The sequence below is a fragment of the Oncorhynchus tshawytscha genome, linkage group LG30, assembly GCF_018296145.1.
Source record: "Oncorhynchus tshawytscha isolate Ot180627B linkage group LG30, Otsh_v2.0, whole genome shotgun sequence".
Taxonomy (NCBI): domain Eukaryota; kingdom Metazoa; phylum Chordata; class Actinopteri; order Salmoniformes; family Salmonidae; genus Oncorhynchus; species Oncorhynchus tshawytscha.
Genome location: NC_056458.1, coordinates 4,304,626 through 4,317,771, shown reverse-complemented (window position 1 = coordinate 4,317,771; position 13,146 = coordinate 4,304,626). Strand labels below are relative to the sequence as shown.

The 13,146-nt window shown below is 40.4% G+C and overlaps 1 protein-coding gene across 2 annotated transcripts in view; it reads left to right on the top strand.

Annotated features, from left to right (window-relative positions):
• spns2 (spinster homolog 2 (Drosophila)) overlaps positions 1 to 13,146 on the top strand; it is a 145,347-nt gene that overhangs the window by 108,850 nt on the left and 23,351 nt on the right. Inside the window, exon 12 of one of the 2 annotated variants that reach the window (XM_024394801.2) lies at positions 8,603 to 8,639. In XM_024394801.2, coding sequence (XP_024250569.1) covers positions 8,603 to 8,639 — 37 coding nt within the window. Of the gene's footprint in view, positions 1 to 8,602; positions 8,650 to 13,146 lie in introns of both variants that reach the window. The other variant, XM_024394802.2, reaches the window with a different exon arrangement.

Genomic DNA, 13,146 nt, shown 5'->3' with positions numbered 1-13,146 from the left:
GTCATTCAATTGAGGAAATTTCAATATCTATCAGTGTTTTAGAATTTGTTGTTTATTAGGCTATGTGTGCCCGCTGAATCGCTGATTCACTGCAGGGTGCGCAATATCAGGTGCGCCTATAGACTATTTTTTATTTATTTTTATTTAACTAGGTAAGTCAGTTAAGAACAAATTCTTATTTTCAATGACAGCCTAGGAACAGTGGGTTAACTGCCTGTTCAGGGGCAGAATGACAGATTTGTACCTTGTCAGCTCGGGGATTTGAACTTGCAACCTTCCGGTTACTAGTCCAACACTAACCACTAGGCTACCCTGCATGCTTGGAGAACCACAGAGTACAGTTATATTTCTAGTATAGCTGCTGGGATGGTGTAAATACAACTAGGTTGTATTACACACTGCAATGGGTATTCCGATCCTGAGCCCTGGCCTGCTTTGCTCTTGCTGATCAAAAACGGTTGTGTGTGCTGCCTAACCAATGGCTGTGCTGTGTAGGCCTACAGTGGCAGTTCAGGAGGAGAGTCAAAGGCTTCTACCAATTTTGTTGTTTTTGTACTTTCTTGCACGCGGACTAGCCTATAGGCTATGTCATGTTCAGTTTGAGAAGGAGAGCGCAAAGATGAGAAGGAGGACCTGAGGCCAACTTTGATAGCTTGCTACTATAATTAATTTTATTAAAAACAATGTTTCTTGCCAATGATGTAAGACAAAAGAAAAATGGAAAAAGATGTAGAACTGCATGACATTTTTATAAAAAAATGTAAAAATTATTTGAACCTGCAAAAACAATGAGAGATTCATTCATTCCTTTTACTATAAAGGAGATATATTCATCCCTACTCTTGTCCACGGTGGTCCAAGGACAACCCACAACCTTCTGGCCTGCAGCCCTGTGTGCTATCAAAATTCCTGCGTTGCCATGTAATGCTTACAGGACGAAAAACAGTTTCTAAAACTGCATATCTAAGGCTCTGTTCTGTCCAAAAAATGTGTGTAAACGGTAGACATGTTCTCTGCTATTCACTTTGTTTTTATTATTATTTTGGGTATAAGGAGGGTCTCTTTTTCAAGCTTTCAGGGAGGGTTTAGATCAAATATATTTTCCTGAAGGGAAATCGGACCATTTCAGATAGGTCCAATTTTCTCCATGTCACCCTTATTATAAATAACGTTCACTCCCACATAAGGATAATTTAGTTGATAATGTCAGACTTCAACTTGAGTTACTCAGTGAGAAGGGGCAGCACTGAGCCAGCCTGCAATTTCACTTCCTGGAGTAGCTCAAACTGCGCATGTTATGTCTCCATCCGACTTCATTTGGTTTCAATTCCCTATTGAGTCTTCACATAGGAATGAATGGTGTCACGTGATCAATGGCTTTGTCCATTCATATATGCAGTAATTTGCTGAGAGGGAGAGGAAGCTGCAACTATTTTCCTTAAACCTGTAGGCCATGCCAGGCCTGTCAAACAAGATGCAGAGCCAGAGAAAGCGGGAATAACTAGTCAGTTGCACAACTGAATGTATTCAACTGAAATGTGTCTTCCACATTTAATCCAACCCCTCTGAATCAGAGAGATGTGGGGGGCTGTCTTAATTAACATCATCGGCATCCAGGGAGCAGTTATTAGGGTCAGAACAGCAGATTTTTCCACTTTGCTGGCTCTGGGATTTGAACCAGTAACCTTTCGGTTACTGGCACAACACTCTTAACTGCTACGCCTCAGGTCTCCCCCTGAGAGTCCCCTGGCCAATAGAAACACTGTTGCTATAGTGCCCTCCACTCCACCCTGTCAGCTAAAAGAGCAAAGTGCTCTGTCCATCCGAAGCAGAGCTGACCCAAGCTGTTCCACAAGCCATCACATTATTACACTTTGCTTACTTTGCCTTTCATGAGCTACCACCCCTCATGTATTTAACACCCAAGCATTCAAATTCTCCAACTCTCTTTTCAAACAAAAACACAACAAGCACACACACCTTGAGGGCATAGCACTGTGGCATCTCATACCCATAAAAGGTCAAGACAAACAGTCATCCACACTTTTCGGGTGCTGCTCTAAAATAGAACGGACTTCTATTTTAGCGCTTTGACAACGCAGACGCTCGTTGGCGCGCGCAAGCAGTGACCGCTCGCGTTACGTGCGCGAGCGTTGAAAAATCCATTTGCACATACACGTTATTCAATCATTGCACCCACACTGTTTGCCCGCGCCAATGAGCGTCTGCATTGCCAAGCGCTAAAATAGAAGTCAGTTCTTTTTGTGACGCTGAACGTGATGCAAGTCCTGCCTCTCACAATCTCCTCATTGGTTTATAGAAGCATATACCCACATGCCATCTCCTCATTGGTTATACTCACGTGGGTGATTGAAAGTTTAACTGAGGTCGGTCAGTTGTGGTTATACACCTTATGATGAAAGTTAGATGCCAATTGCCATTTAAGTCCAAAGAAGAAAAAGCCTTGAAGGAGGAGAGATGACTAGAAACGATTCGGTTGACCATTTTATGTGTGGATTAATTGTCGGGGTAGAGGACCTTGTGCATTTCAGGTAAAATAACAACTCAACGTTTATATCCCAGGACAAATTAGGTAGCAACAGCAAGCTAGCTAGTTAAATTGCCATAAATGTTTAATGCTTTTCGACCTGTCCCCAAATTAATATAATTGGTTCAGAGTTTGTTTTGAAATTTCAACCTGCGTGTCGTAATCGCGTTTGGTGTAGGTGGACAAAATCAATTTGCGCACGATGGCGGACGCACGCGCTCATCCAGTTTGGGCATGGAGGAAAATGACTTTTCTAGGAGCATGGTTCAATATGGTACCAGTTAAATTAGACCACGTCCATCCAGGGCTGGGGTCAATTCCATTTCAATTCCGTCAATTCAGGAGGTAAACTGAAATTACATTTCCAATTCTCTCCTCAATGATCGTCTATGAATTGACCCCAACCCTGCTGTGTACTGTAGGCCACCATTACAGAAGGACTACTTGTGTCCAGGGACATACTTGGATGATATGCAGCTCTACCTACAGTGAATATACTGTCCCACCACCATCACCATGTACCACCGTGCTTCAGAACTCTCGTCATGTTACAGGTTACAACTAGCCTCCCTGTTCTGCAGAAGCCTCTCTCTATATAATATTTTATTGTAAATAGATTATAGAGTTCATTCATGAACCGTACACAGTATATGTATAGCGTGCTTTATAGAGTAGGGCTATTGATTTACCAGTGCAGAGGGGCAGACTGCTAAACTTCAGCAGCAGCAGCACTCTTATGGAACACTCTTCAAATAGCACTACACAGATAACAACAACAGGATCCTCAAAAACAACAACGACTTCGGTTATTCCTAGGGCTGTCTCCAGACAAAATGTATCTTGGTCTGTCCTGTCAAAACGTGTATTTTTCCATATATAGACACATCCTAGGTCTTTTAATCAAATCAACTATATTCACTGAGCTTGTCTGATGATTTAAGCACACTGTTTGATTAAATAATTAAGACACACAAATGACTAGAGGGAGTCCAACCAGCAATTGATTTGATTGTGCCGGGCCGGGCTAAGACTTGCTGTGCTGTGTTTTAAAAAAAGACAGCGAGTGACTGACTAGCACCCGTTGTCTCTCTCTCCTCCCTGCTGTAGCGACCACCACAGAACATCAGTGTTAATCGCGCTGTCCGTGTTGCGGGAGCTAAAACATAATTACAGCCATTTCTGACTGAAAAGTTCTGTTACTGAAATCCCTCATTTGTTAAGGAAAAACATTCCCTATTCCCTCAACCCTTGTTCTCATTACGTGACACATGTATGCATTCCATGCGCATGAACAATAGGGCCTGACCTAAAGGATATCATAATCCCATCAATAAATTGGTTATAACAAACTCTGAACACCGTAACAGCAAAATGGATGCAGAGGACATGACAAATAAACTTGAAACGGGGGAATGGTTGCTCATGAGGTAAAGGTGTGTGGAATAAATTGGAATAGTTGTGGAAAATTCTGGAGATCAAGAAAAATAAGGTAAGAAGCAAGGCTGCTGTAACGGTTCTCTTTAGTTGAAGGAGAGGCGGACCAAAATGCGGCGTGATGATGATTCATGTTTGTTTAATAAAGGAAAACTATACATGAATAAACTACAAAAACAATGAAATGTGAAAACTCAAAACAGCCCTATCTGGTGCAAAACACAGAGATGGGAACAATCACCCACAAACACACAGTGAAACCCAGGCTACCTAAATATGGTTCCCAATCAGAGACAATGACTAACACCTGCCTCTGATTGAGAACCATATCAGGCCAGACATAGAAATAGACAAACAAGACATCCAACATAGAATGCCCACTCAGATCACACCCTGACCAACCAAAACATAGAAACATACAAAGCAAACTATGGTCAGGGTGTGACAGCTGCGTGCATATTATGTGTGCTAAACAGGTGCTGTATAGATTACAATGTACTTTTTTCTTAAACCTTTATTACAGCAAAGACTAAAAATAGTCACATTCGTTTGTGAATGCTAGTTCCTAAATGGAACGGTTTATTTATTGTTTAAGCTAATTATTCAAGGCTCGCTTCATTTTATTTTAAAACTAAAATACTTGATTGCATTTCAAATCATGAATGACTTGTATGCTGTGTGATGACATTAACAAATAAATGATTGATTGATATATAGCAGGCTATAAAATATGTAGGAATATAGTATAGGCATAAGTAAGTTACGGTATTAAGACTAAACAGGATGGGCTCTTAGGCCTACAGCTCAGTAGTGGTTATACAAGGCTTCTATACTAAGCCTACTAATGATAATGACATTACTTATTATTATAATGATGATCATAATAATAATAATAACAATAAGAAGGAGATCAAGAGAATTGAGCCATTATTAGTATTATTATAAATATTATTTTTCAATAGAAGCAGGATCTGTCTTATTTCTGTAAACATATATGGATGATTTATAAAAACCAGGCACATTTGACAGCTTAACAGCTATTTATTGATTTTAGACCTAAGGAAGGCCCAATTTAATATCTCCTCACTTTTCTTATACAATAAGGCAAGGGCTGTTTTCTCGTCTCCTAACTCTGCTGCTGCCTCTACTGCATTGTTCTCAACACCAATATGATGGTTAACACCTCTTAAGGATCGCACACTTTTTTTTCCTAAAATGACATACCCAATCTAACTGCCTGTAGCTCATGACCTAAATCAAGGATATGCATATTATTGATACCATTTGAAAGGAAACACTTTGAAGTTTGTGGAAATGTGAATTGAATATAGGAGAATATTACACATTTGATCAGGTAAAAGATAATACAAAGAAAAAAATAATATATATATTTTCTTTGAAATGCAAGAGAAAGGCCATAATGTACTATTTAGTTAGGCGTAATTTAGATTTTGGCCACTAGATGGCAGCAGTGTAGGTGTAAAGTTTTAGACTGAGTTAATGAACCATTGCATTTATGTTCAAAATGTGTATCAAGACTGCCCAAATGTGCCTAATTGGTTTATTGATACATTTTGAAGTTCATAACTGTGCACTCTTCTCAAACAATAACATGGTATTCTTTCACTGTAATGGCTACTGTAAATTTGACAGCGTAGTTAGATTAACAAGAATTTAAGCTTTCTGCCCATATCAGATATGTCCTGGGAAATGTTCTTGTTACTTACAACCTCATGCTAATCACATTAGCCTACATTAGCTCAACCATCCTGTGGGGGACACCGATCTCGCTGAGGTTAACTTTGCTTTTTGGCACATAGCAACATGGTCTAGGAAAAGGCGCGAATTCAACAGTGCACTCACTGATTTATTTCAGAACCGCGGACAGCGGCCACCATCCAACGCAGGAGAAAGCGCATTTATTATAAAATAATATTAGTTTTATTAGTGTTGCACCATTGTTCTTATGTAATACAACCATATACAATTTCAGTGGCACATGTCTTAGGGTGATGGACTGTGCCATCCCCACAGCCTCCACAATGGCGCAAATCAGACAGGTTCCTTGTACACCATGATATATTTTAAAAAATTAATGTGCTACTGTTCAACTAAAGAAATCCCGGTTGACCTAGCGACCAAACAACCGACCAGTCGACTAAATGGGGTCAGCCCTAGCTTTTCCACATTCACAAACAAGCCATCCATATATATATATATATATATATATATATATACACAGTATATCACAAAAGTGAGTACACCCCTCACATTTTTGCAAATATTTGAGTATATCTTTTCATGTGACAACACTGAAGAAATGACACTTTGCTACAATGTAAAGTAGTGAGTGTCCAGCTTGTATAACAGTGTAAATTTGCTGTCCCCTCAAAATAACTCAACACACAGCCATTAATGTCTAAACCGCTGGCAACAAAAGTGAGTACACCCCTAAGTGAAAATGTCCAAATTGGGCCCAAAGTGTCAATATTTTGTGTGGCCACCATCATTTTCCAGCACTGCCTTAACCCTCTTGGGCATGGAGTTCACCAGAGCTTCACAGGTTGCTTCTGGAGTCCTCTCCCACTCCTCCATGACAACATCACAGAGCTGGTGGATGTTAGAGACCTTGCACTCCTCCATCTTCCGTTTGAGGATGCCCCACAGATGCTCAATAGGGTTTAGGTCTGGAGACATGCTTGGCCAGTCCATCACCTTTACCCTCAACTTCTTTAGCAAGGCAGTGGTCGTCTTGGAGGTGTGTTTGGGGTCGTTATCATGTTGGAATACTGCCCTGCGGCCCAGTCTCTGAAGGGAGGGGATCATGCTCTGCTTCAGTACGTCACAGTACATGTTGGCATTCATGGTCCCCTCAATGAACTGTAGCTCCCCAGTGCCGGCAGCACTCATGCAGCCCCAGACCATGACAATCCCACCACCATGCTTGACTGTAGGCAAGACACACTTGTCTTTGTACTCCTCACCTGGTTGCCGCCACACACGCTTGACACCATCTGAACCAAATAAGTTTATCTTGGTCTCATCAGACCACAGGACATGGTTCCAGTAATCCATGTCCTTAGTCTGCTTGTCTAAACTGTTTGTGGGCTTTCTTGTGCATCATCTTTAGAAGAGGCTTCCTTCTGGGACGAAAGCCATGCAGACCAATTTGATGCAGTGTACGGCGTATGGTCTGAGCACTGACAGGCTGACCCCCCACCCCTTCAACCTCTGCAGCAATGCTGGCAGCACTCATACGTCTATTACCCAAAGACAACCTCTGGATATGACGCTGAGCACGTGCACTCAACTTCTTTGGTCGACCATGGCCTGTTCTGAGTGGAACCTGTCCAGTTAAACCACTGTATGGTCTTGGCCACCGTGCTGCAGCTCAGTTTCAGGGTCTTGGCAATCTCTTATAGCCCAGGCCATCTTTATGTAGCGCAACAATTATTTTTTTCAGATCCTCAGAGTTCTTTGCCATGAGGTGCCATGTTGAACTTCCAGTGACCAGTCAGTATGAGGGAGTGTGAGAGTGATGACACCAAATTTAACACACCTGCTCCCCATTCACACCTGAGACCTTGTAACACTAATGAGTCACATGAAACCGGGGAGGGAAAATGGCTTTTTGGACTTAGGGGTGTACTCACTTTTGTTGCCAGCGGTTTAGACATTAATGGCTGTGTGCTGAGTTATTTTGAAGGGACAGCAAATTTACACTGTTATACAAGCTGTACACTCACTACTTTACATTGTAGCAAAGTGTAATTTCTTCAGTGTTGTCACATGAAAAGATATACTCAAATATTTACAAAAATGTGAGGGGTGTACAAGTCCGTTCACGCTCAAATGCCCCATGATTTACACATTTTCTCCTGACTTGACAATTGCAGCCCTTTTTCTTGTACGAGTCTGTCCTTAAATATTCTGGGATATTTTTAAAAGCCAAGAAGCAGAAGGAGTGTACTCACTGGAGCAAGACTCTGTCTATTCCTAGACTTAATATTTCTAGGTTGTTAGCTTTTTTGGGCTGAGTGGAGACCATTAATAGCTCAGCTAAGGCACACAGATGCCCCCACACATTCACATACACACATTATTCACTAACTTAGACTTACATACTCACACACACACGCAGACACACACACGCAGATGCACAAATACACACACATGGCGTGATAGCTCATCTATGTCCTCTGCCATGGTTGGCCCTGGCGTAGCTAGGCACATCAGTGACTCCTCGTGAGTACAGCACGGGCCCGGCTTAACTCACTTCTGGGACGACCGCCTGAGCAGGCAAGAGACCAGATTGTCATGAAGTGTGCTTTGAAGAGAGGAGAAAAGGTGCAGACTAAAAAAGGCATCAGGGAGACAGAGGGCATGTGAGGAAAGAAAGTGTGAGAAGAAGGCGAGAGAGACAGAAACATTCTTTTTAAAAAGGGCCAGCAAAAGAGAGCGAAGCATAGTGTGGCAAGGGTAGTTCTATTAGTCCTGCATTTTATCCTCATATACACACACACACTGACATGTTTTTTGGACTACCTCTGGGTGTTTAACTGAGCTGTATGTGTGGAGTCTGTGGATTGTTCCTGACTGTCTTCTCTGTTCTGTTCTCAGATTGGCAGCAATGACGCGACCACCCTCCTCAGTAAAGGTATGACAAGGTACTTTTATATCACTCTGAGTTTGTGTATCTAACACTTAAGAGGTTAGATGTCAATTAAGTTTATCATCTGTAATTATTGTGACAGTGAAACATTTGTTCTTATATTGGCTCTATACTCCAAACATTTGGATTTTAAATCAAACAATGACTATGAGGTTAAAGTGCAGACTGTCAGCTTTAATAACAAAAGCTGCTTCAATGGCAATGCGTCTGGTGGCTTTCTTATACTGGCCAATGCATTAGGCAAATAGTCTATCCATAAAATGTTTCTAATAGTCTACTTGTGAGGCATTTGCCATAATGCTTTAAATTATTCACATACGCCTACCTGCAGTGCATACAAACATATATACATATTTGTCAGTCCTACTGTATGTCAACAGTAGGCCTAATCTATACAGTATTTGTGCGTCTGTCATCATTATTCCTGATTCATTCAGGATTATCTGTAATCATGGTAGCATCCACATTAATGTAGAAGTGTTTACAAACATATTATATTCTTACTTCCAATAAAAGTGACTCCAAAATGACACAATACATTATTTACCATTAATTTCTGTTAGGCACAAAATAATCTGAAACACAACCAAAACAAACAGAAAATGCATCCAACAAATTTGTAGAGTCACAAGCTTGATGTAGTCATTGCGTGATATAAATACGGCAGGGTAGCCTAGTGGTAAAGAATTGGACTAGTAACCGGAAGGTTGCAAGTTCAAACCCCTGAGCTGACAAGGTACAAATCTGTCGTTCTGCCCCTGAACAGGCAGTTAACCCACTGTTCCTAGGCCGTTATTGAAAATAAGAATTTGTTCTTTAACTGACTTGCCTAGTTAAATAAAGGTAAAAAAATACAAATACTATTGGTGCCCTAAAATGGGGTGTACTATGTACAAAAAGTGCTGTACTTTCTAAACAGTTCCCCGATATGGATGAGAATTCACTAAAGCTTCTTGTGACTCCCAAACCCGCATGCGGGAGCGTAATCATCGCCTGAAACTAATTAGCATAGCGCAACAGACATAAATATCCCTAGAAAATATTCCTATTCATGAAAATCACAAATGAAATATAATGAGACACACATTAGCCTTTTGTTAATCACCCTGTCATCTCAGATTTTCAAAATATGCTTTACAGCCAAAGTTAGACAAGCATTTGTGTAAGTTTATCGATAGCCTAGCATAGCATTATGCCTTGCTAGCAGCAGGCAACCTTGTCACAAATCAGAAAAGCAATCAAATTAAATCGTTTACCTTTGATGAACTTTGGATGTTTTCACTCATCTTTTTCCCAAAAGATTATTTTTGTAGGAAAAATAGCTCCGTTTGTTCTTCACGTTTGGCTGAGAAATCGCCCGGAAATTGCAGTCAAGAAAACGGCGAAAAATATTCAAAATTAGCTCCATAATATCGACAGAAACATGGCAAACGTTATTTATAATCAATCCTCAAGGTGTTTTTCTAATATCTATTCGATAATATATCCGTCGGGACAATTAGTTTTTCAGTAGGACCGATTGGAGTAATGGCTACCTCTGTATTTTACGCGAGAATCTCTCTCGGAGCCACGCAATGTGGCCTCCTACAGCTATTCTTCAACAGAAATGCGTAAAACTACATCACAATGCTGTAGACACCTTGGGGAATACGTAGAAAGCGTAAGCTCGTTGATAGCACACTCACAGCTCAATAGGGACCCATTGAAATGCAGCGCTTTCAAAACCCGGGGCACTTCCGGTTTGGATTTTTCTCAGGCTTTCGCCTGCAACATCAGTTCTGTTATACTCACAGACAATATCTTTACAGTTTTGCTAACGTTAGAGTGTTTTCTATCCAAAGTCTGTTATATGCATATTCTAGCATCTTGTCCTGACAAAATATCCCGTTTAAAACGGGAACGTTTTTTTTCTCCAAAAATGAAAATACTGCCCCTAGAGTGGCAACAGGTTATCCTGTCTGGGAACCCCATTCCACTAGCGGAACCCCTTGCCAACAGCCAATGAAATTGCAGGGTGCCAAATTCAATCAACAGAAATCTCATAAATCAAATTTCTCAAACATACAAGTATTAGGCACCATTTTAAAGATAAAATTCCCAGCCACAGTGTCTGATTTCAAAAAGGCTTTACAGCGAAAGCTCCACAAATGATTATGTTAGGTCACCACCAAGTCACAGAAAAACACAGCGATTTTTCCAGCCAAAGAGAGTTGTCGTGTCTTTGGCTATGCCGGATTAAGTGATATGACATGCTATTCTATAAAATAATTTCTCCGTAATTAATATCACCTGATTGAGCTAATCATGTAAACGTAATTAACTAGAGAGTCGGGCACCACAAAATAATATTTTTAGAGCTGTTATCTTCTGAATAAACACTTAAAGACCTAGTAATATTTTACATCAATAGCAGTTAATAATAATTGTGCTCTTAATTCAGTCTCATCTGAAAGTTGTAAATTCTTGGTTATCTGCACAAACCCTGGCTAACAATTTGAATCAGCAATACAAAATTGGGTTTAATTATTTATTTACTCAATACCTAACAAATCACACAGAATTACACATACACCTAATTAAATCATAACTTGATTACAAATTATGTCATAAAGAAAAATGTCCATAGCGGGCGGAAACAGATATGACAGCTTGTTACACAAAGGAAAAGGGCTGGGTTTGAGTGAAAGGGCGGGAAGACTGAGGAACAACAGGAAGAAGCTGTGCTATCGTAAATACAGTATCTTATGCATTCTAAATTACCGCCCATTTGGAAAAGGAAAATGCAATAAATATTTACTCTGAGCTGCGCTTCGGTAGGTTGGTGGTAGATGGAAGGCCGTGTTGCCCAACCGAGTCCTTTGAAGAATGTCTCTGGTTGTCAATTGGATACGTTGTAGTAACGTCATTGGGTGATAGACGGAATACTCTGTCTGTTCCTTCCTAACCCTCGTTTGCATCTGCTGTTGCTAACTCAACGGCTAGGAGGTATCACTTCTGTAGTGAATAAGAGTTCAAAGTTCATACCATTCGCAACCAAAGCTCACGCTGATGTTGGCTCCGTTCTGTAGCTATTATCTGAACCATTCTGACATAGGACCGTCGTCCTCAGAACAGGAGGTCAAGGGCTTATATAGGAAGGGAGAGGAGGGCATGTTTGAAAAGTTTTATAGCCCATGTCCCTTCACAGGGGCGGGCCACTGATTGAGCAGAGCCCTATCTTATGAAAACCCCAAATCTCACATTTTAGAAGCTAAAATCACATTTCATCCCATCACAAATAATTTCATATTCAAACATTTAAATTTGAACAACAATTCCATGTGAATCCGATAACTCTGATGTGTAGACTTCCACTGTAGAGTTTGTCATCTTATCATTGATGAGAATTTCTCAGATGACAACCGAACTGACATCATATGCATTAAGTACCACCGCATATGTTCCATTGGTCGGATTACCAGAATATAGTTAATTTCCCCGCACCTTCTGATGTTCCCAAAATCTCTATATTAACCAAGGGTTTTGCAAATGTAACCTCAGTAGGGTAGAGAGAGGAAAAAGGGGGGAAGATGTATTTATGACTGTCATAAACCTACCCCCCAGGCCAATGTCATGAAAGAGTTGTCACAAAAAGCAGAAATATAGATAAAATTAATCACTAACCTTTGATGATCTTCATCAGATGACACTCATAGGACTTCATGTTACACAATACATGTATGTTTTGTTCGATAAAGTGAATACTTATATCCAAAAATCTCATTTTACATTGGCGTGTTATGTTCAGCAGTTCCAAAACATGCAGTGATTTTGCAGAGAGCCACATCAATTCACAGAAATACTCATAATAAACATTGATAATAGATACAACTATTATACATGGAACTTTAGATAAACTTCTCCTTAATGCAACTGCTGTGTCAGATTTTTAAAAAACTTTATGGAAAAAGCATAATCTGAGTACAGCGCTCAGACGACAAATCAAGCCAAACAGATATCCGCCATGTTGGAGTCAACATTAGTCAGAAATAGCATTATAAATATTCACTTACCTTTGATGATCTTCATCAGAATGCACTCCCAATTCCAGTGGAAATGTCGGAAGAAAATTCTAAAAAGTTATATTACTGGTCGTAGAAACATATCACACGATGTATAGAATCAATCTTTAGGATGTTTTTACCATAAATGTTCAATAATGTCCCAACCGGAGAATTCCAATGTCTGTAGAAAAGCAATGGAACGAGAGGTAACTTTCTCATGACCGCGCGTCACGAGCCCGTGGCTCTCTGCCAGACCTCTGACTCATTCCCCTCTCATTCATCCCCCTTCATAGTAGAAGCATCAAACAACATTCTAAAGACTGTTAACATCTAGTGGAAGCCCTAGGAAGTGCAAGATGACCAATATCCGACTGTATCTTCGATAGGGGATGAGTTGAAAAACTACAATCCTCAGATTTTTCTCAGCTTTTTGCCTGCCATATGAGTTC